General features: G+C 39.7%; 1 protein-coding gene across 1 annotated transcript in view; it reads right to left on the bottom strand.

Moving 5' to 3' along the window:
- Positions 1 to 8210: 8210 nt before the first annotated feature.
- LOC129718095 (peptidyl-prolyl cis-trans isomerase-like) overlaps positions 8211 to 27857 on the bottom strand; it is a 28087-nt gene continuing 8440 nt past the window's right edge. The window contains exon 2 of the mRNA XM_055668518.1: positions 8211 to 8906. Within this exon, the coding sequence (XP_055524493.1) occupies positions 8481 to 8906 (426 nt within the window). The 3' untranslated portion in view covers positions 8211 to 8480. The remainder of the gene's footprint in view (positions 8907 to 27857) is intronic.

The raw sequence follows: 27857 nt of genomic DNA, 5'->3' as shown, positions 1-27857 counted from the left end.
CACGCTACTCACACACACACACTCACGCTACTCACACACACACACCCACGCTACTCACACACACACCCACGCTACTCACACACACACACCCACGCTACTCACACACACACACACGCTACTCACACACACACACACCCACGCTACTCACACACACACACCCACCCACGCTACTCACACACACACACCCACGCTACTCACACACACACACGCTACTCACACACACACACCCACGCTACACACTCACACACACCCACGCTACTCACACACACACACACTACTCACACACACACATACACACGCTGACGCTACTCAGACACACACACACTTGGTATACGACACACTATACCTACACAAATTACTATCGGCAGCATCCAAACGGCTTCCAAGTCTTCCAATGGTCCCTTCCAACGGCTGCCAATGGTCCCCAGTGCCGATCACGTCCAGTTTCGGGCTGTATTCCAACAACGATATCTGAATTAGATTACCACTGGTGGGGTCCAACTCAGATCGAAGGGAAGCCGAACTGTTCGCTTTAACGGTCGACTAGGGAATGAGCTTCTCTCAACACGGAACGTCCTTTTATAGCGTCACTCAGTATGGGAAACTTGGGTGATTGGGGGAAGAACCAATCACGTGGAAGCATCTCTGCTTTCTTTCTTCGTCGCTAACGTTGGGTATTGAATGCGATGCCAATTGGCTGGCATTGCTAGCCAATGACTGAATGCGTGAAATCATTTCGTCTATGTTTTTGAAGTCTGCGTTAGGGAAGTATACCAATCGTATGAAAAATGTATGTGGATATTCGACCTTCAAAATTTCCCGCAATTTTCACGGAGTAATAAGGAAATGGTAACTAAAATTATCATGTTATACAAATCTTGTATGTTTTAGCTTTCCAACGGTATATTATCTATTAAAATCGGAACAGTTGTTTGAGCGCTATTAGCATCTAAAATCTTCCATTCCACCAACCAAAAACGTTACATGTTCAATCCAGTTTTCACAGAATGTACCTTAGTATAGTGAAGAAAGACGTAGTCCCACGTCAAAAACCGCTGATTTGGCAACTAGGTTTCACATATCAGAGGTGCCAGATCTCTTTTTTTTCTCATATCATTTATTTGACACGGCACAAATACAATTTAATGTTTAACGGCGCCAATTATATCTGAAGACTTAAAATCTTAAAGCAAATTTTTTATCCTCGCTGCTGACTACGAGCTGAAATTAAGTCTATCTTCAAACTAGGATGTATTTTTCAATCACTGTTTTGTAGTTTGATGGTCGTCTGGTGCTCTTCGAATGGCCATGAATATGCAGCAAAGGGTTGCCATATTTACTGCTTTTCTTTTTGCGCATCTCTTTATAACACAGTCTCTAGTGAAGACAAATGGAAGACATTCGAAAATATGTGAAGACATTAGAAAATATGTGATATGACTTTTTTTTTGCTCGACACTTTTTGATTTTGCCGGTAACTTTTTCAGTCTTTGGTCGGTCTTAACCACGGGAATGGCATCGCTGTCAGCTACCATACATTTGACGCGTTACCAACATCACTGGCACTGGCACCCGGAAAATGGGCAGTTTACCCTCATCTAATGTTGATTCGGGCAAACCAGCTAAATGTTGACTGCAATTATTAATAGCATATCAGACAGTTTTAAGCGAATTCTTAAGGTTTTCACATGGTATGTGATATTCTAAGTGATATTTAGTACAATAATTGTGTCCCAAAGCAAAGTGAAGCAAACTGTGACAGCAAAAAAGTAGTTTTGGGACAAACGGTACAGAAATAGATGTTCGTAACGCTTGAAGCCTACCATACCATTCCCTTGGTCTTAACGGACCATCTCGGCTTGGAAGACATGTGAAGACATTTTTTATTGAAACGTGAAGACATTTGAAAAAATGACCTGGCATCCCTGATCACGACAGTAAGGCCGATGAAAGAATGAAAGAGAGATGGTGCAAAGCACGTTTTTTCTTAGGTGGGGAATAATCAGGGGCCTATAAACGTCAACATTTTGCGTACCAAACATAAATTCATCACGGCGGTAATATTTCATTTCAAATACTTACAAAACTTATCTTATTCATTGAAAGTGCACATTGTACTGAAAACAAATGTTGAGCTCTTGTTTTTTTTTCATCTAAAACGACATTTACTCGAGAATAAGTCTACCGAAAACATGGGACGTCTACTCTATTTCACTTGTTTTAGGGCAAACCAACCAAAAAGTGGGTACCAGAAACGCTGGTACCAGAATCAATGAGTGGTAGATGGAAAATGTATGGAGTTTGACAGCCACAAGAGCCCCCTGGGAATAATATCAACCAGGGATACCAGATGTGCAGATTTGTCTGCAAAACGCAGATCTTCAGAGTCCGTGTGCAGATTTTTATTGATTCGCAGATATTTAGTTTTTTCATAATTTTTGCAGATTTTTGTCAGAGTCACCTTATATTTGCGCAGACTTTTCAAAAATGTGTGAAGATTTTTGCAGACTTTTGGCAATGTTTTCGAATCACGGATTTTTTTTCAGAATTCAAGCAGATTTTTCCGGTTTTTCGAGTAGTTGCAGACATTTTTCGAAAACATCTGGCATCTCTGATATCAACAGGGGGGATCTATCTGTCAAGCATCGTGTAACCAACATATTCGGCAATATGGCGTTTGTTTTGGTTTTGGTTTTGGTTCTGTTTGGTCACGAAACTGATCGATGTGAAATATTTTAGAATTAAAACGTTTTTTATCAAAACTCGAGAAACCGCGGAAAACTTTCACGAATGTGTTGTGCAGTGATTTTTTCCCCCATTATTGTTCCTAGTTACAACGTCATGGACCAACAAACGTCATGGACCAACAAACGTCATGGACCAACAAACGTCATGGACCAGAGTTGATCTGCGATAACGCACACATATATGTAATTTGACAGCAGTGAATCCCCTCTGGATATCAACAATAGACCATTGCACGGTGACGTCACACATCTGAATTTACCAGCTACTGGTAACTTTGTTTACCTCCGGGCGATGCAGTTTTGCTCTCAATCATAGCAGATCATTTCAATTGTTGCCAAAATGCCCTTCAAATATTGTGCGTGAGGTACCAGTACACGAGGAACATTTATAAATTGAACAGCATTTCCAATACTCACACGATTGCTCCAGCAGAAAAAATCACAAAGTCCAAAATGTAAACAAAGTAACCACTAACTGTCAGAAAAGTGAGGTTAAAGAGATTCGGTGATGTGGTCTATGGAAACGGTTTGCTTTGTATTCAATATGCCACCGGCCTGTGAAAAAGGAGAAACGCTGTTATGTTATGTTAAAATATGCTGTTTTTCATCATTTTGCCGGTAACCTTTTTACACTTTTCGTTTTTTTCTTGTACTCTTATAGCGCTTCTAAATAGAGTCGCTTATGTTTCATACAGTAACAAAAGTCATGAGCAGAGTCTATGTTTATAATAAGAGTCCCACAAAGACGAAACCAAATCAGTGTCAAACGAGGGTACCAATCGAGCAATGTAAATAAACAAGGTGATAATGTTAGGAGTGGATGAAAAGTGTTGTAATTGAGCGTAATAAAGAACATGTGTTTTTCCGAAGTTTTACTTACACATTTTAATCCAACATTAAACCTGTACACTGGTTCACTTAAATTTAACAAAACATCAACGGTGTCATCTTTCAAAACTGTGTACCTTGTGATAAATTTCAAAAAATGATATTCGCTTATGTATGGTGAAAAACAGAACTGTATAGTTCTTGGCAATAAAACGACACAAAACTGTGTTGCCGAAACGATAGATTTTCTCTTCGCGCGACTCTATATACACATAGACTCTGGTCATGAGCTATGACAATGACCTAAGACAAGACGTGACAGCTGGTCACCGTAACATTCAACCAATTTGAACCGGCTGCTGATTGGCTGAATTCGATAACGCAATCGTCACGTAGAAAATACAACGAGGTTACTTTTCACTGTAAAGCAGTGATGCTGGAGAGTAATAATTTAGCTATTATAATTGTTCATAAATAATGATGCAAAAGTATGCAAGGTACATGATATTACCGAGTAATGTATTTCACTGTTATAACTTTAAAAATGCATTGATTAATCGTTTATTACTATTTCGATTGAAGTCCAAGAAACTTAGAAAGAAAAAAATTGGGTACCAAGAAACTTAGGAAGAAAAAATTTGATAATAGAAGTATGCTTTATTGAACATAAAATAATAAATAAGAATTGAGTATTATTCGCCTATATATTGCAATTTTAATTTGTTTTATTTTCATTGACCTGCAGAAGTTGTTAAAAATAATCATTCTGGCATCAACGGTATGGAACGTTCAAAAAAATTTCGACGGGGATGACGGCCGTTACGAAAAGAAAAATAAGAAGCCAGCTGTCGCGTCTTGTCTTAGACAATGACTAAGATTGGCCCTGACACAAGTAAAAGAGATTTTCAAGGCTGTTCGCACCTACACGAATTTTCATATGCAATTGTCAATTTATGTGTGAAAACAAAAGCAAAAATATTTCCTTCCTTCACTTTCGCAAGTAAAAACCAAACCAATATCAACAGAGTCGTCAGGGCCAATTATGCTCCAACTATTAGAAATATAGCATTTTTATATATTTTATTTCGACATATTGTCGCAATTTTTCACACTAAATCTAAATTAATATCAATTTCTAGTGTGTTTCAACTGGAGATTCACTCTCCAACCAACAAAATCAAATATAAAATAACATAAAACGAGAAATTTCCAAAAATGTTCCGAATTCCATACAAAACGCGAAATTTTTCATAGCGAGATTTGTGCGTGGACCAGAGATGCCAGATATACAGACAAATCTGTATTATACAGACTTTCTGTGTTGCGATACAGACACGCATAAGCCTACAGATTTTATACAGACATTTAGTATAATACAGATATTACACAGATATCTGATATTCTACATAATGGTTTTACCAGTATACACAAAAAAAACGAACACAAAAACCAAAAGTCACTGTAGCCGTTGCTGGAAAAAGTGAACTAGGAACTGAACACTTTGCTGAACATATCAATCTTGCGTTTTTGAGAGTGAAATCATGACAACGGGAATCGAGTCAGGCTATCGGGGTTTTTATCGGCCCCGTGGGCACTAATCTGCCTGTTTCGCCCCCAGTAACAAACAGCTGATTGTCTCGATCGATTGCCATGCAGGTTATATTGGTGAAAAGACCGTTTGTTCTATTCGGAGCAATATCCACATTGAAGAATTGCTTAAAATGTCCCAAACCTTGGAGGTACTATTTTTATAACCGCGAGACTTCTGCCATCATGTATCAGTTTAGCTACATTACGACGAACGACGATTTTTATCACGGGAAAGACTCTTACTTCTATGTGTTACTTAGATTTAAAAGATAAATTAGTTATCGATTAATCGACCAACTATGATAGACTCGAAAAAGAACAATCAAAACAAGCAATAAAACAAAACAATCTGACAGGTCGACAAATAATTAGGTATCAATGTATCGGTAACTTTTTTTTCGCAGCGGTATACAAACTTATACAGACATTTTTATGGATTATACAGACTTGCCAAAAAAAAGTCTGGCATCTCTGGCGTGGATAGACAAAAATGTAGCATACCTTGTAGAACTGTCATCATACTTGGCGTCAGTATAGTGTCGCTCTTAGTGATGTCCGATTTATTCAACTAATCGATTAATTGTTAATCGATTATTTTGTTCCTGTCCGCTAATCGGACTCGATTAGCTGACAAAAGATATTCGATTAATCGAGATAATCGATTATCTGATTGCGTGAGCCCTGCGTTCAAAAATAAAATGTTATTGTCGCTGCAGCGCTACTCTGCAATTCGCTGGTGAGTCCAGCGACGCGAAAATTTCTAGCGATGTTATATTGCATGATTATTTCTCGCACAGTACAATGCAGTTTCAATGTTCTTTGATAAAATTGACATAGTTTTGCGACTAGAAAACAATCAAAACTATTAGAAAATAATACAGTCGCATATTTTGGGACACTTTATGTTGAATAAAAGACTACTTTATATTAAAATACACCAAGGTCGCTTTTAACGCGGTTTTCTTTTACGCGGATTCCGGAATTTACACGCTTTTTTACGCGGATTCTTGAATTTACGCGGATTCCGGAATGCACGCGGTTTTTTTACGCGGATTCCGGAATTTACGCGGTTTTTTTACGCGGGTGCCCCCGCGTTAAAAGCGACTTTGGTGTACTACGAAATTCGCTGGAAAATCCTTGTCAGACGAGCGACTCGTCGCTTACGATTTTTTTCTGCATGCACAATAGTGCTGACCAACAGTCAGTTACCAATAAACTTGATCTCTAGATTTACTGACAAATCTGGCAGAAAGCTCTAGCATTATTCCGTGGCCTACCTCTTGATTTCGATGTACGAAGTTGGTTCATCGAACAAGCTTATGATCGAATCTCTACTGCAAATTCTGTGTAAAATAGTGTAACACCTAAACTTTGCTTTTTTGCAGCAAAAAATATTGTACAATTTTACAACATATTAAAACTTTCTCTAAGAGACTTTATGGCTATTCGGTTCGAAATCACATTATTTGCGTGCGCTTTATTTTTGCGGGGTTACATCATCAACCGGAATAAGTTCGGATCGCGTTATGATTCCCGTAAAAGATATAATGAACTCGTACGCGCGATATTTGGTATTATGAACCTGGTATTAGAACTCAGCGCATCGTTTACCAAAACGAAATCTGCTGCAAACCTTACCCTTTTCTTCAACATCCCAGTGATTTCTCGTAGAAGTGCAGAGGTGTTCTCGGCTTCCAATAAAGCGAGTATCACGTCAACATATTCCTATATACACTCCTTCTTTGACCTGCATTCGGATGCGGCCGGCGCTGGTATTGCCTAATAAAAAGATTAAGGTCACCAGTTTTTACACATTGAGGATGAATGTTAATCCCAAGCATCATCCATTGGTTCTCTGTGTAATTACAGCTGATCTGGCAATAACGGAGTAGCAACCGCGGGCGGTCAATCATGCTCATGCTCATTCGGTTCTAAATCACATTATTTAATATATTTATAATTCATTGGAACAGTGGAACCATGCATTCTCTCCTATCGACTGTTAGATTAGGAACATTTCTAGGTAAAAGCGTTGGAATCTGTCCTCGAATTCGGTTCCATACTGAAATTGGGTCAGAATTTCTTGGTGCCAAACCACCATGCAAATACTGCCGTAACTCCCCGGGTAATTCGCCCATATGGTCGATGTTTTTGTATTTTGATGCTTCTCTAGCAAGAGTACCGTGGGCAGCCCACAGGTCATTGCTTGGTTCGATGTTGACTGGTTCAGGTTGCTCCTCTCTACACTGCCTAGTATTTTTTTTGCATAATATTAACTGTATGAAATATTAACGTCGCAGCACTAAATCGAAATCGCGACTTTAAATAGAAAGTAGTGCGCTGTATAGCACATCAGATGCGCTATACAGCGCACTATTTGCGACGTAAGGTATAATGTGCGGCATGAGAGTAAAATCAATTGTCGCCAGTCAACAACTACAATTTTCAACTAAATAGATAATATAAAATAAGTGAGAACAGAGGTTTCGAAATCTCTTGTATTTTCGTCACCGCTGGCATAACCAATTTTCCCATTTTTGGACAAAGTTGAACTATAATCGAACAATAATCGGGGTCAATTCTTCGATTATTCAATAATCGGAAAGCCGGTTAATCGATTAAAAACTGATCGAATATTTTCGCAAATAATCGATTAACTCGATTAATCGAGAAGTAATCGGACATCACTAGTCGCTCTCCAGTCATTTTCCAAAGCTTGTAGGGGTGTCGACGTCTCCAACAGTTACTATAGAGCCATTTTACTAGAAACTAATGAATAATAGATATTTTTACCTCCAGGAATTGGAAAATAACTATCAAGCCAACGAATTGATAGAATTTTGAACAAACTTTTGTCAAGCAAACGCAAAGAGATTTTATATTTGTTGAGTTGATATTTGAACGAACGAAAGATTTACACCACATTTGAATTTTATAATGAAAAGATACACGATCGAACAACGATTCGAGATTATTAAAACTTACTACCGAAATTCGGAGCCAGTGGTCTCAACTTTAAGATAAATTTTACAGAAAGGGTTTAGCTTGTTTTATTCACACAAGTTAAATTTATTTTTCGAAAGATTTGTTTATTACAGTGACGCTAGTTTAATCGGAATTTTGCAGTGATCTACTCAGAATATAGAAATATTTTGGATCAATAGGTTGCATTGGATCATTAGTTTCGCTCGCTGAAACTTAAGTGTTGAATATATTTTTTAGATAGCCAAATTAATTAACTATTGCAATTGAAAACACAGGTTACAATGTATTGGAAATCAAAAATGCTAGATGCATAGTAGATAATGATTGAATTTACAGTTGACCACAGTTGGCCACAACAATTTTTTTTGAGGTTTTACCGGCTTGATTGCCAAATGATTCGATTTTTCGCACAACATCCATGCCTTCAACGACGCATCCAAAGACGACATGACGATCATCCAACCAAGATGTTTTCACGGTAGTGATGAAAAATTGAGATCCATTTGTGTTTGGTCCAGCATTTGCCATTGACATAATACCAGGTCCGGTGTGCTTCAGAACAAAGTTCTCATCTTCAAACTTGTTACCGTAGATCGACTTGCCACCAGTTCCATTGTGGTTCTGAAAATCCCCGCCCTGGCACATAAAATTCGGAATGACGCGATGGAATGTTGAACCTTTATAACCGAAGCCCTTCTCTCCAGTGCAAAGGGCCCGAAAGTTTTCACATGTCTTCGGAGTTACATCAGTGCGTAGCTGGAAAAAATAATACATTTATTTATCAGTAACAGTATTGCCTGGGCGGTAAAAAATTAGAATTGGTCGGCGGTGGTAGATCCGCAAATGACAACCGCAGCTACCCCTACCAAATCCGTTAAGACTGTAAGATATTGTGCTGTTGGTTTTAGAATCAAGCGATCGATTTTTTAATTTCTTAGTGATAATCAATGATATTTTTATACATAAGATCTTTTACAAAGTCTAAACATAACATTTTCAAACGAGTTGCAGATAGTTGTCAGGATCAGTTATTCATAATGTAAAAAAAATAAACGATTGAATTTGTATCATGCGTGGTCAATATCGGTGAAGTCTGTCACTTCTTCAGATAGAGATAATGAAAAAGACCTTTCGACTGGAGTAATGGCAAATTTTAAGATGGCGTCATATTATTCAACTTTGGATATCACAAGATATCAGTCAGTGTCGGTTATGTACGGAGCACGCATTTATTTCCATTGAGCAATTGTTGAATATTTGTGCAGTCTGAAAATGCATGTTGTATTTCCGCCTGCGTATGCTCCTATAACCCGGTTGAATAGTTCAGAAAGTATCAGGTGGTGTATTTGATGCCAGTATCGGATTGAACGCAAATATGAAATGATTATGTTGCATGACGATCATTTTAACTTTTAAATTATGTACATCATTGCTTTTTTATTTATGTGTTATCTCAAATATTCTTCGTAAACATAAGAGAGATGAAACTCATCAAATTACTCTGCCGTGTTTACTAAGTAACTTTCTGAAAGTTCTGTTGATCAACAACAAAAAACACGTTTGTTCATAAGAAATACCAATTATTAGTGGAATGACCGTTTTCCCGAAACGCTGTATATTTTGCAGAGGTTTTTACGATAGTGACCTGATAGTGATCAACTAAAGTCAAAAAAACTAATATTATTTCATAAGTTTAGAAGTGTGCCGGGCAGAGTTCGAAATCTCACATTCAATGCTTGGAATACACCTGAAATGGAGCTAACTGTATACTCACTCTCACCCTTTGCAGTGATACTGAATTGAACGTTTTACTGATTCGGCTGGTGTTAGGGGTACTGGGGCTAAGCCCCGCCCTCTAAGGAAAATGATTCTTTAGTAGCACTTGATGGCGAATATTGTTATATTCCTTTCACAGAATCATTGCCCAGATTGTTTTCTACAAGATATGAAGGTTTCCAGTACTTTCAAACTGTTATTTTACAAGGAATAGTGAAGTTTTGAAACTAACATAAAAACGACGTTTAGCAATCAGTGCGGGTGAAACCGGCACCCCCTGGGGGTTACACCGGCACCTAAGTTTGTTATGAATTAACTCGAATTAACTGAACCAATTTGAATTCGGAAACCGCCGAACGAGAGATCTTAAATTTCAATATGTTACTGTTGAATTTGGTTGTTGTCGGTTAGCTGGTTCTGGGCAGATTGCCGGAACAAGTTCCGGTGAACATTATGTATAAACAATGGAAGAATTTGATACTTGGTCAGCCTATCATGTGGCACTTTAAATCATATTATGAACTAGTTTCATTGAAGCCAGGATCACATTGACCACACCGGAGAATATTTCAAATACCACCGGGAAAGCCGTCAGTTTTGTGACTTGATTCAGTACATTTGACACCTCTAATAACCCATGGAATCATTCATAAATCATAAGAGCTTGAGCATGGTTTTAAATCGAATAATTAATTTATTTATCAACGAGACATCGGTAATAGATGTGGAATATGTGTCAGTAACATCCAACTTGCCTCTGACCATGTCGGGCTTACCCCACTCACTGGGTGACGGTGTTACCCCTACAGCACACATTTTTTCAAAAAGAGTAATTCTACAAATTTATCGCTTCCATATGTGTACCATAATGTGTGCTTTTGTACACTCATGTTCGATTTTTTTTTAATTGAACGTTCATAAATAAAAATGTATGCGTCAGAGTTGTAAAAATGTCAAAAATAGAAATAAAATTGGTAAGATACCAAGTAAACAAACAATTGAATAACCAGAAAATAATAAACCAAGCAGAGAAAGTACAAACAACTATAAATCCCAAAAAAATCATCAACGAGCCCACAACAAAAATTACATGGAATACTGTTCCCAGAGACGTTCAAAGATAGATAGTTTTTTGATATGTTGATTTCGATTAACCGTAGACCTTTGGGAAAATTCGATAAATCTTACGTTAGAGAGTCGTTTTTAACTTTCATATATTTTGTTAGGTTACTCATGGAATAACTGAAAAAATGGGAAACTCTTTTCAATCGAATAGTTCTTCGGTAAACACCACAGTTTCTTCATTTTCTATTGCGACTTTTGGGATAAACTGACCAGAGGTGAAGCATTAAGTTCTCCTCGGGTAATTGTGATTGTGACGCGGTGTTGGTAGGAGCAACGAGGTTTCGTTAAGACTCCTCCCTCTTGACAAAATAAGTCTTTTTTATAATAAAACTGTTCTGAGGAATATTAATCCTCTCCAGGGAATTGTAATTGGCGGTATGGGCACGAGGAACGAGGTTTCGAAAAGGTTCCTTCATCTTGACATAATGGCCAGAGGGGAACGTCAGGTGTAGTCTCACTCCTGGGAATTGTAATTTGGCAATATTGGTAGAATAGTAAGAGGTTCGTTATAGTAGAGCAGTAAGCTTGAAACGAAAGGGTAAACTCTCTCACACAAGCACGGATATAAATGAAAAGCGTACATTTACTGCCAATAATATGAAGTGCGGAGTACAGAAAACACCTGGCCAATGTCACAATAGATAAAATGTCTCTGGTCGCAGTGACGAGTCCGCACAGAGGAAAAAAATTAAAATTAACGAGAAATCAGCAAAAAATATAGTCGTGCTTGGAAATGTTGACGAAAAAACTATCTACAAAAATGTCTGATTCAGCGCAATATGATCAACTATTTAATTTGCGCAAAATTTTCTGTGAATTCCCGCATTTTGATCTCCAAAAAAAAGCTTTGTATTTCAAAGAAAATTACCAAATAATTAATGAAAAAACACTATTCACTTTTCATAAATGTTTTGAACATTTTAAGACTGCTCATACGTTTGCATAAAAATAAAAAATACATTTGCATAAAAATAAAAAATAAATGTTATGATAACTGAAACAATTTTCTCGAAGCAAACTGACGAAGCAAATCACTGATAATGACATTGATATTTTTGATTTCATTCGATAAAAAAGTCTGAATATTTATTGTCAAATATTGTATCAAATTTCCACAAATTAAAATAATTTACACTACGGTACATTCGTAAATACACGCTCAGGAGCGGGAAAATACTTAACGAAGTGTTACACTGCGTGAGGCCACCATGCAAAATTGCATTACGTAGGGGTGAAGGGGTATTGAGAATTTCCAAATTCCGCATTACCTAATACCTATACGAGTGTTCCCTTATCGGCTGTGATTTGCGGTATTTCTATAACCAGGAAAAAATCCAGCATACACAATCACTATCGGCGCGGTAAAGATTTTCTCGGCGGCGCACCAAAAATTTTTTCGGCGGCGCGCCGAGTCCAAATCATCGGCGGCGACGGCGTGCGTAAAAGTCTCGGCGGCGGCGGCGCGGCGTGGCCGCGCACAGGACTAATACCAACACTTCACATATTCCAAAACACAGTTAATTAGCGTTTTCTAGTAAAATCCTAGGGGTGACGGTCTTGCCCTCAGTGCCGGGCTTACCCCAGTACCCCTACTTTTTGTCATGCTTTGCCATTCATTCGTTCAAGAAAGTAAATGATCTTGTATATAAATATGAAATTCCCTAACGCAGTTGCTCTTATTGATATTATTCCCTTCGTTTCTGAGGTCCATCCGTGCACCATTCAATAAACATTAATACAACAATTGTCCAAACATAGCAACAAATTTAGAACGAAGCATTTCGATCGACAGATGAAAATCAAACATTGACGAAACTTTGTTGAACGCTCGATGAAGGCCAATGATTGCACTATTGGAGCTGTAGTTTGTACAACTAAAAGGTACATGCATTGCAGGTACTCTCCGCAGAGTTTTGGATGGAGCATTTATGTTGATCTGGCGAAGAAGTAATGAATGATATCAAACTTAGCCTATTTAGTTCCGTCAGGATACAGCAAGCATTGGGTGCTCTACAGGATGAAGCATGATTCTTTAAATTAGTGTTACTATAAAACCATGTTACAAGAAACCAATGGCTAATAGTTATTTCAGCACCAGAAATTGGAAAATCACTACCAATCCAGCGAATTGATAGAATTTTGAACAGAAACTTCAGTCAAGCAAGCGCAAAGTAGTTGATATTTGAACGAACGAGAGATTCACACCGCTATCGGCACGGTAAAAAGTTTTTGTCAGAGCATGCTGTATGAGGGATAGAATAGCTTTAAATAGCTGGAAATATTGTACTCTGAATTCTCTTCTGTTACTTTTTCCGAACTCTGGTGCCGGGTATCTGAACGATTATTTTCATAAGTACACTAAAGTCGCTTTTTACGCGGGGGATACGTGCCGCGTAAAACAAAACCGCGTAAATTCCGGAATCCGCGTAAAAAACGCGTAAATTCCGGAATCCGCGTAAAAAAACCGCGTAAATTTCGGAATCCGCGTAAAAAAACCATCGTTAATTTCGCATTCCGAGTGAAGGGAAACTGAAATCCGGGCAAAAAAATACCGCGTAAGTTCCGGAATCCGCGTAAAAAAAACCGCGTAAATTCCGGAATCCGCGTAAAAAAACGCGTAATTTCCGGAATCCGCGTGAAAAAAAAACCCGCGTGAAAAACGACCTTAGTGTATTTTGTTTCCAGTGTAAACGGGAACGTTTTTCCCGAAAAAAATAAACATGTTTTGAGCGTTAAAATTGCATTAAATTTTCTTTTCGGCAAAGTTAAGCTTCGTGTATCATAAAACGATCATTCAACGACCAGGAAATTCAATAACGAACATTAAAAAAAAAGAATAAAATCGGTTCAGTAGTTTGACAGCAATAAACACGGCGAAGTCATTTTTTGAGAAACACCATTCCGTGATGAACGCGTACCTATAAAGTTTAAAGTTTAGTATATGCGATCGTGACGAGGCGCGCTTCAAAGCGCTCTAACCTTCTCTTTATTGCTCAGATCTGCATGAATATTTGTGAAAATGTTCTCAAGAAGGTATACTTAAAGGTAATACAGTAAAAACAATTTCGATTTTTTGAAACCTAAAAAGGTAAAATTGAAAAAAACGAGTTAATGATAGCATTTAATCAAGATTTACTTAAGCTACATCACACAACAACCAGAGTTGATTTATCTCTCAAACAGCAAAACTTATGGCATATTTTTTTCTGAATAATCGAAGAAAAGCAATCATAGTGTGTAGTCAGAGCGAACCAAGTGTTGGGTTATTGGCAAATACAACTCAGTCACATGTTGGTAAAAATCAGACAAATATTCAAGCGATTTTTCGGATTTCTCTTTATTAGAGGATACTTTCTTCATCAATCATCGGAGTCATGTATGTTTTACACACAGCAATGTACTTGAATGTATTTTTTTTTTTTTACGAATTTTGCTATGGCTACGCTGACTATATATCACGCTTTATAGTATTCAGACAGAGTGGACCATGTGCCAAGCAGAAAAAAATATGTAATTACCGGATTTTTTTGCATTGGTTTGAAATCAGCATAAGTTGATTTCAAAGCTACCAGGTACCTTATAAAAAGTTCCAGAGCCCGTTAGCCAAACGAGTATACCTTACCAGTAAAAGAAAAAAGTGTAAATGGTTCACTATGATTGAACATATAACTAGAAAATGTTAGTCTTTAGTGTAAGTAACACCAAAATTTTCATTTATGAAAACAACTTCCGATTGAAATAGTGATTCTGACCTCAAGAATAACGATTCTACCAAGGAATCATAGCTTAAAAAGGTTGATAAAAATGATAATAAAGTGAGAGAGGATGGTTGCGAAAACATTCATTGAGTTTGCTCAATTACATTTTATGTATTAATATTATATTATTTTTGGTGCTGAACTGCCGTAATCTCGCAGACTGACGTAAGCGCCATTTTTTCAAATATGGGGTTTTTATGCCTATTAGTTCGTTATTCGAAGACCCATCATTTGGTATCTTTCTTTTAGTTCACGCAAAAGTTGGATGGTGCGAAACCAGTACAAAATTGTGCGTTTTTAGTGCAATTGTTGATGTAATTCGGAACCAGTACAATCATTGCGTGTTGGGCATAACGCAATTAATGCTCTATGGTTTCTTAAATGTATTTGGCAGCTCCAAACTACTACACCTAAACAGTTTCAACTGGTATCAAGCAGCATTGCAAAGCGAGCGAGAAGCAAAACCATTCTCCTCCTTTCTGCTTGAGGACAAGACATATGCTACGCTTTTCAAGTCTTCTTTCGAGATACTTTTTCTTCTTCATGCATTCCTCTAAATAGCAGCAAGCACGCACCGACAGTATGAGTGAGAGACTAACAACACTGGTATCAAGTATGTGCAGCACGGGTGTCTCGCTCATTTCGTGAAGCAACGAGATATCGCCTTGCGCGTCGCAATCCGAACCGAAAGAGAAGCGAAAGAGCAACCTGCAAATTGTATGTCACGTGTCTGAAATTCTACGAGCGAGGGAGAAATTTCTCTCGTCGCTTGAGAAAAAAGCGCGTGCAGTCACTAATACACTCGACGTGAGAAATAAAGTGTCGGTGTATGATACATATTCTGATTTCATTCTATGTCAATGTATTCGCAGTACAACTGTTGCGTTATGCGTTTCACACATTTATTATGCGATTTCTGTGCAACATTTGTGCGAATCGGGAAGACACAATGATTGTACAAGACTTCAACTTTTGCGTGTTGTTACTTATTCGTACGTTGCATAAAATCAAGAAAACGAAATGACGTATGCACCATTTCAATACAAGAGTAACAAGTAACCCATTCGTTTTGGGCCGTATTGAAAAACTTATCAAATATATGTACGTCATAATGTTATATGTTGATTGGCTATAAATATTTTTTCAATTGATCAGTCACAATGAACCAACTCATTACATATCATTATTTTGTTCAGTCAGAGTGGACCAACTTCACCTAGTCAGTTATGTTACCGGTCATTGTCGAATTCATAACGCTGTTTTTCTTAATTGTCATTTTACATGATACAGTCAAAGAGTAACTCTAGCTCATAATACCAAAATTACCCGGAAATATGGAAATCTTCAAAATTCACAGAGTAGTTAACTTGAAACTCGTTTTTCTCGAAATAACCAAAATGCCGGGCAGAGTTCGAAATCTCACATTCAATGCTTGGAATACACCTGGAATGGAGCTAACTGTATACTCACTCTCACCCTTTGCAGTGAAACTGAATTAAATCTAGTTACTCTTACCCCAAATTTAACGTTTTACTGATTTGGCTGGTGTTACTTTTTGTCATGCTTTGCCATTCATTCGTTCAAGAAAGTAAATGATCTTGTATATAAATATGAAATTCTTTACCGCAGTTGCTCTTATTGATATTATTCCCTTCGTTTCTGAGGTCCATCCGTGCACCATTCAATATGTTTTTTTTATTTATTTGCTTTCAACCAACAGACATATATTGTCCAAATGGTGACTAGTTACTACACTAAACATTAATACGACAATTGTCCAAACATAGCAACAAATTTAGAACGAAGCACTTCAATCGACAGATGAAAATCAAACATTGACGAAATTTTGTTGAACGCTCGTTGAAGGCCAATGATTGCACTATTGGAGCTGTAGTTTGTACGACGAAAAGGTACATGCATTGCAGGTACTCTCCGCAGAGTTTTGGATGGAGCATTTATATTGATCTGGCGAAGAAGTAATGAATGATATCAAACTTATAGCGCCTATTTAGTTTCGACAGGATACAGCAAGCATTGGGTGCTCTACAGGATGAAGCATGATTCTTTAAATTAGTGTTACTATAAAACCATGTTACAAGAAACCAATGGCTAATAGTTATTTCAGCACCAGAAATTGGAAAATCACTACCAATCCAGTGAATTGATAGAATTTTGAACAGAGACTTCAGTCAAGCAAGCGCAAAGTAGTTGATATTTGAACGAACGAGAGATTCACACCGCTATCGGCACGGTAAAAAGTTTTTGTCAGAGCATGCTGTCGATTTCGAGAGCGCTAGGTCCTTTAATCGCATATCGATACCAGCTTTGAAGGAAACAAAAGTAAGCTCATCGAGGGTTTTCTCTCTGGGAACCAGTTTAACAACTGACACTTTTTAAATTGTTACAGACCTAAGGGGCGACATCTGGCTTCTTACTCTTCTTCCTCATCCACCTCGATGATCCCTGTTGTATTTTTCGTAAGTGATGCCATTCACTCGGAAAATATGTCACCATTATGCACAATTCCTCCTGCAGGCGATAGTTTTACCGTCTGAGGGTTACCGGAGAATCTGCATCTTTAATACACTTAAAATCGAACGTGTCATCCATCAATGATTATGATTCATCCGCATTGACCCATCTGAATTGTACTTTCCGCAGAAGCAATATGCCCCAACAGGTATGTTCAAACTTAATCCTGAACGGATTCAAAAGTAGAAACAAGCTCACACTACTCTATTTACTCCCGACATTGAGCAGTGGTATGCTGTTCTTATGCTTCACGCAAAACCGTAATCACTCCTTGCGCACTTTTGGATCCTTTAGTAATTGATATTAGTGATGATCCAAGTCGGATCTCTTACTATGCCCATATTTGTACTTGATGTTCACTTGAAATTATTTTAGATTATAATAACAGGTGACATCATTAAAAAAACATAAATCAAAACAACGAACTATGTTGTTCAGCAACACTGCCAGCAAGCCAGATAATAAATTTTAACGCACTCTGGGTATTCAATTTCAACCAATCAGCGAGTGGTTCCCAAAGTGGATGCAAATCTATACCGAGATGTCTTCCCTTATAGCGAATTTCTTTATTCCTCTGTATGCGAGCGAAACTACCGAGGAATAATAAAACAGCATCGCCATTTAAGATGCAAGTAAGAAAGAGATGCCAGATAATTGTTTACGAACTTAGCACGTGCGGTGGTGGGTTGAAGCTGACAAATTTTACAGTGCGCTTTGGGCAGCACGGCAGGTCAAAACTGGGTCAAAATGGAGCGAATAAAGAAGGGTTTTGACAGCAGTTAGTGCGCTTCCAGCTCAAAACGAGGTGAGCTGGTGGAATAAAGAAATTCGCTATTAGTTACAGACTAGTTTCTCGACTTGTTGCACTGTCGCGTGAGGATCGAAGCCAGACAGATATAACCAAAACAGCTGTTCTTTTTGCGCAGCAGCTAACGGTACTGCATCTTCTGGTTCTATATCTTTTGTTCCTTCGAAAACATTTTCGCGTTGCGGAGGCTCATAAGGAATTAACAGACGTGGTCTTTTCCGTAAATTTAGTGTTTGTTGTGATCTGGGAGTTCGTGGTTGTTGGCAGAGGCGGTCGCTGAAGTATCGTGTTAGTTTTGGTTGTGTTGAATGCGACTTCTTTTTTTATTTCCTCAAGCACTTTGTTCTGTTCATCAACCATAAACTGCATTGCACTGTTCGTGGACGAAAGGGCTTGACGAAAACAGGCGTGTCATCATATTTGTACAAGCACATCCAAAACAACTGAGAGTAGTTAGCAACAGCATCCCTGGTTTCTGCCGTCAAATGAGCACACTTCAGATGGAATGAAGATTTACAAAAGCCGCTACAAACAACTTCATCTTCCTTTTCTAAGCCGTAGTTTGCAAACTCGCACAAAACTAGCGCTGTATAGGACGCGGATACTCCCGGTGGCGCTTTACGGGCATGAAGCATGGACGCTGAAGGAAGCTGATCGACGAGTGCTCGGAGTTTTTGAGCGTAAAGTTCTGCGATCGATACTTGGCGGTAAACTGGAAGACGGAGTGTGGCGCAGACGCATGAATCACGAGTTGTACCAGGTATACAAACATGCTGATATAGTGAAGGTAATACAGCGGGGCAGGCTTCAGTGGGCTGGACATGTAGCCAGGATGCCTGACGAGAGAGCCGCCAAAACTATCTTCAGTAGAGAACCAGGAAGAGGCCGTCAACTCCGTGGTAGGCCTCGCACGCGGTGGATGTGCGCGGTGGAAGAAGATGCACGATCTGCTGGTGTACGGGGAGACTGGAGAACGGCTGCCCAAGACAGAAGAAGCTGGACATCTCTAATTCGTTCGGCCCTGGACCGGTGAACGGTCCGTTAGCCAAAAAAGTAAGTAAGTAATCACTATGAAATCACTGGATGACAATGTACTTCACAAAACTCAGAGGCAACGGTGAATGAAACGTCGAAAGAATATCGAAAAGTTGTGGCGCTTGTGGAAATTCATTATCAAAGACAAAAACCATCAGTGATACCGCTGGTGTTGATTTAAGGAAGCGCGCACACCCAGTGACAGTGACAAAAACCGTTTTGCGAATATAAGTTAGTAGACAATAAGCTCACATGGTGGCGCATGAGTGTAACGTTTCGAATAAGATCGATGATTCTTCAGGATTTTTCTTCGAAGAGGCATGTCTGTTTGTCTGTGACTCAGCTATTGCTGTTTAGATCGCAGTAGTCATACAAATTGAAAATTAAGATCATTTGTTGTAATAATTATTTTTAGTATTGGTGAACTTCCTCCAAGTTTTGTGTTTTGGGTTTTCAATACTCTGACTACCAATTGCTGTCTTTTTTGACATGGTGGGAAAGACGGACACCTGGGGTGGGTGAGATGGACACTAAGATGGAAAAGGTGGACACTCACAAAAAAAGATTTGGTACGTTACGTATTCTTTTGATTCATGTGTTAAGTAATGGCCATACACTACTCTACGTTATTAAAGTCCATATATACAATTGAAGTTTGGGAGAGTGGGTTAGAATGAATGCGAAAATTCACGGCCTTTATGGTCTGTTCTAACTGCTAAGTGAATCATATCTGCTGGTTCCTCTCACGGGTGTACTTTGTAAACATCTTGTAGTACACAACCGATATTACATGTGAAAATTCTTGGAAAATTCGTGTCCATCTTTCCCTATTTTAGTGTGTCCATCTTGCCCGACCTGGCTGTAAATTTTTCAAACGATCGTTGCTCTCTATCGGAACATCTGAAATCTGCTGGATTTACACTAGAAAACCGAGGAAAGACTAATTAAACACTTTACTATCGGTAACAAATGAAAACACGTATGTTTAACGAATTTTCCACTATTTTTCGTGAAATGAAATTATAAATTTGACAGTTTGCTTGCTGAAAGCCGACAATGCATCTCAAAAGTATTGACACACTACAGAGAAGGTATTTGCATCACTCAACTATCATCAAACATTCTAGTTTGTGATATATTAAAAGTGTCCATCTTACCCGCACAATATTTTCCTCTGGGGTTTCTAAACATACACCAATAAGATGTTAATTAAATGATTGTATAACAATTCCCCGAAAACCATTAACCCGAAACCTGTTTTCTCGAAAAATATTTCCCCGAATGTACCGATTCCCCGAAGACCGTTTCCCCGAAAGTTTTTTTTCCCGAGTGTACCAATTCCCCGAGTGCACCATTACTCCGAAAAATATTTTAACGAATGTACCACTTTCCCGAAAAATATTTTCCTGTAAAAACTATTTTCGCGAAAACCGCAGTACAAACGTTTTCTTCAAATGCACGATTTTTTTTTTGTTCACACGAAGCACTAAAACTCCGGTTCAAAACGTGCGTTGATAAATAAGTTATAACTTTTACTGTTTCACCTGCGCTATGCATAGTAGGGTGAGGCAAAGTGATCGATTTTCCAGAACCAGAGTTTTTTGGTTCCATTCAGGGGCCGAACAATTTTAAACCTACCGGAAGTCGATGTTATGGGGAAACAGGTTTACTACGAAAGGTTGAAACTTAAATGTCCGAAATTCAAAAGTCTGAAAGCTACATAAGGCTGAATCAAGAAAAGCTGAAAAATCATGTGGCTGAAAATTCACAAAGTTCATTTCTGTCGCTTTTAAAAAGCACTCGCGGCCTACGGCCGGCTCGATCGTCCAAGATGTATGCTGTCGTTCAAACTAAACTAGGGGATCACACCTACGAAAACGAACATTTGGCATTTGGTTACCCTAAGAGAGTCATAGTTGTTCCCATCTATCTCCCCGCAGTGGCTGGCGCTTCCGATGGAGGGCCGCCGGCGCACACTCGCGGCTTGCGGCCGCCTCGCCCTGAATCATCTAGAAGGTTATTATCATCTAGGAAATCATTACAAGCGTGTGAATTCAAATATTGCTCGAAGTATAATATGTACAAGTGAGCATTTTCTAACAAATATTGTATTTAGAAAAAAAAATTTTAAAAAATAGATGCCACAGGGATATCCTGATTAATTATTCTTAAATTTAGGTTAGAAACATTTAGGAGGACATTTTCCCACTTCATTCCATATTTATTTTTTATTTTTTTCTCATATCATTTATTTGACACGGCACAAATACAATTTAATGTTTAACAACGCCAACTATATCTGATGACTTAAAATCTTAAAGCAAATTTTTTATCCTCGCTGCCGACTACGAGCTGAAATTAAGTCTATCTTAAAACTAGGATGTATTTTTCAATCAGTGTTTTGTAGTTTGATGGTCGTCTGATTCTCTCCGAATGGCCATGAATATGCAGCATGTATGGATTTGTTCTGTTGAGCCACGATGTTATGAGCTGGAAGAGGGGCTTGTAATTCTCGGGTCCTGAAGGTATTGTGCGGGGTCTAGTTGCTGGTTATGGTTCGTTGTTGTTGTTCGCTGGTGTTCAAGTGGCCTATGGTATGTGCCGCTGAGCCAAGATATCACTGAAGGCCTCGGGTTCTCAGGTCCTGGTGAATTCGTGTGGGGTGCAGTTGTTGATTGCAAAATCTCTGCTTAAGGTTCAAACGTGTTCTTGTCGTTTTGTTGGGTGTAGACTGAGGAGAACGGGACTAGACTGGGGCATGGATGGATTTTAGGAAAATGTATATGAGGGTCATGTAAGGTATGTCACGGCTCGCCAAGACATCACGAACAGGAACAGCTGGCCGTCTACCTCCGGCCTGAAGGGAAGCTACTAATTTAGACCTGGCGTCACGGTGGACAGGGCATGACCAAACAACGTGCTCTATGTCGTGATAACCTTCGCCACAGGCACAGATACCACTTTCCCCGAGCCCAATACGACGGAGATGCGCATCAAATCTATAGTGATTGGACATAAGCCGAGACATCACGCAAATGAAATCTCGACCTACATCCAATCCCTTGAACCACGGATTCGTCGATACCTTGGGGATTATGGAATGTAACCACCTTCCCAGTTCCCCTCTGGTCCAAGAACTTTGCCAACTGATGATCGTGTTCTGACGTACAAATGCGAAAAATTCTTTAAAAGCGATTTGTCTTTCATAAATTTCACCGTTTGATGCGCCCACCTCAGCCCAAGAGTCCGCTTTCTCATTACCCGGTATCGAGCAGTGAGAAGGGACCCACACTAAGGTAATCTGAAACGAGTTTTCGGATAAAGCACTCAAATGTTCCCGTATTTTCCCCAGGAAGTACGGAGAGTGCTTAACATCTTTCATCGATCGTAGAGCCTCAATGGAACTGAGACTGTCCGTAAAGATGAAATAATGGTCCGTGGGCATTTTTTCGATGATCCCTAGGGTGTACTGAATTGCAGCTAATTCTGCGACGTAAATAGTAGCAGGATCATCGAGCTTATGGGAGACGGTTAAATTGTTATTGAAGATACCGAAGCCAGTGGACCCATCGATAAGTGATCCGTCAGTGTAGAACATATTGTCGCAGTTGATGTTTCGATATTTATTGGAAAAAATTTTGGGGATCTGCTGCACGCGTAAATGATCCGGGATTCCACGAGTTTCTTCTATCATGGATGTATCGAAAAACACAGTAGAATCAGGAGTATTTAATAAGTTGACACGATTTGGAATATTCGAAGAAGGGTTAAAATTTTGTGACATGTGATTGAAATACAATGTCATAAAACGGGTTTGAGAATTAAGTTCGATTAACCTTTTAAAATTTTCAATCACAGGACGGTTCAAGACCTCACATTTGATAAGAATACGAGAAGACAGGCTCCAGAAGCGGGTTTTCAATGGTAGAACTCCAGCCAAGACCTCCAAACTCATCGTATGGGTCGATTGCATGCAACCTAAGGCGATACGCAAACAACGATATTGTATTCGCTCCAGTTTGATCAAATGTGTGTTTGCTGCGCAATATCGTTGTTTGGTAAAGCCTTATAAGGTCTCCCGGGTGTGCTCCCCACCATGATCCGGTTATTGTACGAAGAAAATTCACTCTTTGTTGGCTTTTTTTTCATCAGATACCTAATGTGACAACCCCAGGTGCCTTTAGAGTCGAACCAGACACCAAGATACTTGTGTACCAAAACCTGAGAAATCGTTTTACCCATTAATTGTGGCTGGAGCTGAGCTGGTTCATGCTTACTAGAAAAAACTACTATCTCAGTCTTCTCCGGAGAGAATTCGATACCTAGCTGTAGAGCCAAAGCAGACAAATTGTCCAAGGTATCTTGCAATGGTCCTTGCAAATCGGCAACTTTGGCTCCTGTAACAGAAACCACGCTGTCGTCTGCAAGTCTTATCGTGCATGAATTTGCCAGACATTCGTCGATGTCATTTACATAAAATTGTAAAGAAGGGGGCTTAAACATGAGCCCTGGGGAAGACCCATGTAGCTAATTCGAAAAGTTGCCAAATCGCCATGCGTAAAATGCATGTGCTTTTCGGACAACAAATTGTGCAAAAAATTGTTCAAAATTGGAGAAAATCCTTGTCGGTGAAGTTTGCCCGAAAGAATGTCAATAGAAACGGAATCAAAAGCCCCCTTAATGTCCAAGAAGGCAGACGCCATTTGTTCTTTGCGAGCATACGCCAGCTGAATATCTGTTGAAAGCAACGCAAGACAATCATTCGTCCCTTTGGCACGGCGGAAGCCAAATTGAGTATCTGATAGTAGACCATTTGATTTGACCCAATGGTCTAAACGACGGAATATCATTTTCTCCATCAATTTCCGGATACAGGATAGCATTGCAATCGGCCTATAGGAGTTGTGATCAGAGGCTGGTTTTCCCGGTTTTTGGATGGCGATCACCTTCACTTGCCTCCAATCCTGCGGTACAATATTTTGCTCCAGGAACTTATTGAACAAGTTCAACAAGCACCTCTTGGCATTGCCGGGTAGATTCTTCAACAAGTTGAATTTGATTCTATCTAACCCAGGCGCGTTATTGTTACAGGACAGGAGGGCAATTGAAAATTCTGCCATCGTAAAAGGTGATTCTATCGCGTCGTGGCCGGAGACGCATCGCGAACAAAGTTTTGCGCAGGAACAGAGTCCGGACATACTTTCCTGGCAAAATCAAATATCCACCTACTTGAAGACTATTCGCTTTCGTTGACCGTTACGCGATTCCGCATTCTTCTGGCTGTGTTCCAAAGAGTGCTCATCGATGTCTCCCTCGACGTCTCGTTCACGAACCGACGCCAATATCCGCGTTTCTTTGCTTTAGCCAAGCTTTTAAGCTTAGTATCAAGCTCCGAATACCGTATATAGTCGCCAGGTATACCTTTCTTCTGATAGGCCAAAAACGCGTCGGATCTTTGCGTGTAGACATCGGAGCACTCTTGGTCCCACCACGGAGTGGGAGGCCGTTCTTTGATCGTTACGCCGGGATATTTCTTCGTTTGGGCTTGCAACGCGGCGTCGAGAATCAAGCCCGCGAGGAGGTTGTATTCTTCAAGTGGTGGATGATGTTGAATCGACTCGACAGCTTCTGAAACCATTTCCACGTATAACTTCCGCTCAACATTCCGTGTGAGGTCATACGGAATGTCAATTGGCCGCATGCGAGTTGACCCGTTGGTAATTGAAATAAGAATAGGCAAATGGTCGCTACCGTGAGGACCGAGGATTACCTTCCATGTGCAATCCAACCGTAGCGACGTCGAACATATAGAGAGATCCAAAGCGCTTGGGCGCGCTGGAGGTTTCGGGACACGTGTCATTTCACCGTTGTTTAGAATAGTCATGTCGAAGTTATCGCAAAGGTTATGAATTAAAGAGGAGCGGTTATCATTAGAAGGGGAACCCCAAGCCACGCCATGAGAGTTAAAGTCTCCCAAAATCAAACGTGGCGAGGGAAGAAGTTCTATTAAATCAAAGAACAGCCGTTGCCCAACCTGTGCTCTGGGAGGAATATATATTGAGGCAATACAAAGCTCTTTACCTTGTATTGTCATTTGACATGCGACAGCTTCGATGCCTGGAATCGAGGGGAGGTTAATACGATAGAAAGAATAGCACTTCTTAATCCCTAGAAGTACTCTCCCATATGGGGTGTCTCGATCAAGGCGAATAATATTAAAATCATGGAAGTTTAGATCAGTATTCGAAGTAAGCCAAGTTTCACAAAGGGAAAATGCATCGCATTTGTTTCTATTTATCAAAACTTTAAACGAATCAATTTTTGGTAAAATACTTCTACAATTCCACTGTAAGACAGCGATAGAGTCCTTCACATAAGCAGATGAATTAGGCATCGAAGGATACGATCGCTGCAAGGAGGGGCCATTGAGCAGTCAACTGCTTCAAAAATGTTCTAACTGTTGGGAGGAATGCTGTAAGAAAATCTTTTATTGGATCGGGTACATTGAAAGTTTCAAAAATCCAGTCCACAATGTCAGAAAATTTCACCAGTCCAGCATTTGATTTTTCAACTGGATGAGCAAAAGGAACAACTGGGGTTTTAGATGTTCCAGGAAGTGCTGGGAACTCCTTCTGGGACTTTAAATTTGCAAGCCCAGAAGGGGTTTGCTTCGGTTTTTCCGCTGCACTTTTAGGTTTGTTTGTACCATTCATTTCACTTTGGAAAATCTTAGGACCTTTTCGGGGAAGTTTAGGAGAGGAAATATTTTTCCTCTTTCTAGACTCCCCAGGATTGGCATAAGATGTTCCCGCTGGTTAATCGTCAGAATCGGTTTCATCAGAGGACAACAGATCAAAAGGGTTTGATGTTATGGGACACGTGGTAGCGGTCTTCTTCAGCATGTCAGCGTAGGAACGCTTTGAACGCTCTTTGAGAGACCGTTTTATTTTATCCCTGCGCTGCATGTACACCGCACATGTCGAGAGCTCATGCAGATTTTCCCCGCAGTGAATACACTTTACGGCGGTAACACTACAAGAATCTTCCGCATCAGTCTCCCCACACTTGCCACAACGTGCCTTATTGCAGCAGTAGGCGGCTGTATGGCCTAACTGCTTGCAATGAGTGCAGTTCATGACGCGGGGCACGTATAGCCTCACAGGGAGACGAACCCGGTGGATCGAGATGTGGCTTGGTAGTGCAGACCCGGCGAACGTAACTCGAAACGAGTCTGACGGAGTGTAAACTTTTTTGTCACCGACGATCGATACCGACCGCAATTGCTTGCAGTCGAGCACCTTCACATCGGGACATGTGTTGTTCTTAAAGCACCCTTTGGCACTTTTCAATATACACTCGACGGACAGACTCGAATCGGTCACGACACCGTCGATCTCCACATCTCTAGCGGGTACATAGACACGGTATTCCCGTGTAAAAAGCTCGGAGCAAGCTATATCGTTGGCCTCTTTAAGGTCATTGACCACGACACGGAGCTTGTTCGGCCTGATTTTTAAAATTTCAGTCACAGCTTTAAAGTGTGACGTCTGTAGAACGTTTAAAGATTTCGACTTCGGCCCCGCTTTAGGCCTGAGGTAAACTGCCACCGGAAGAGTCGATCCATCTGGATACAATCTGACACGTGGGGGAGCTGAGGAATTAATATTAGGAGGGGGAGCAGGAGGGACAGGGTCGAGGGGATTCAAGGATGGTGGTGCGGGAGGTGGGGGGTCTACATCCATCGTGCTAAACCTAGCGCGCCGATGGGACAGACAAGAAGCACGTACCTTCCTTTCTTTTTCTCCTTCGTGTTGGAGTGCACTGCACTCACCACCAAATCGTTCGACAGCAGGCAGCTACAAAGCGACACAGTAACACAAAGGCGCTTGACCTTGCGACACAGCAATCTAGACAAAAGACACCGGGATCGGTCAAAAAATGCCACCACTTGCACACACGTATTGAAATTTATCGGAGCGATTTCGAAGCACAAACGATGCTGATGCGTGTTCGGCACAGAATGATTCCATATTTATTAAAAATTAGAAAAAAATGATCACCTTTCTATCTTTCCACACCAAATTTTCATTGCTGGAAACCAACAAAATTTTGCTGATTTTTGGTGGTTGTGTTTCCAGCATTCTGTTCAGCAAAATTAAATTTGCTGATTATTCAGTAATGCTCATAAGCATAAAAATGACAGATCGTTTGCTACATATCCAGTAAAACAAAACACAACTTGCTGGTTGTCAGCTATGACAATTTGCTGTACATTCAGCAAAGCATAAATCAATTTGCTGGTAACCAGTTAGTTCATGGAAACCATGTTTCCCTCAAGCACCAGCTTCCATCCGCTCATCGGATCAAAGCCAAATTGCTGTTGAATTAGAGATGTATGATTATCATTTGAACTTTTGAGTTCATCTAGCCCAACAGTGACTTAGCTATGGTCCCATATCCGCTAACAAGAGCTTAGCGATGCTGCAAAGCGATTTGGCGCGTTTTACTAATGACAGGTTGACGTAAAATTTTTTTACATATCAATTCTTTCGCTGGATTCCAGCAAACATTCATTTACTGTTATATGTTCAGCAAAAAGTTTTGCTGAATTTACGCGAATCTTTGCATCGATTACTGGTTTTCAGTTAATTTATCAATGAAATACTGGTTTAT

This window comes from Wyeomyia smithii, chromosome 1 (genome assembly GCF_029784165.1).
Source record: "Wyeomyia smithii strain HCP4-BCI-WySm-NY-G18 chromosome 1, ASM2978416v1, whole genome shotgun sequence".
Classification (NCBI taxonomy): Eukaryota; Metazoa; Arthropoda; class Insecta; order Diptera; family Culicidae; genus Wyeomyia; species Wyeomyia smithii.
Note: the sequence above shows the minus strand (reverse complement) of the source record. Positions and strands in the feature narration are given on the sequence as shown.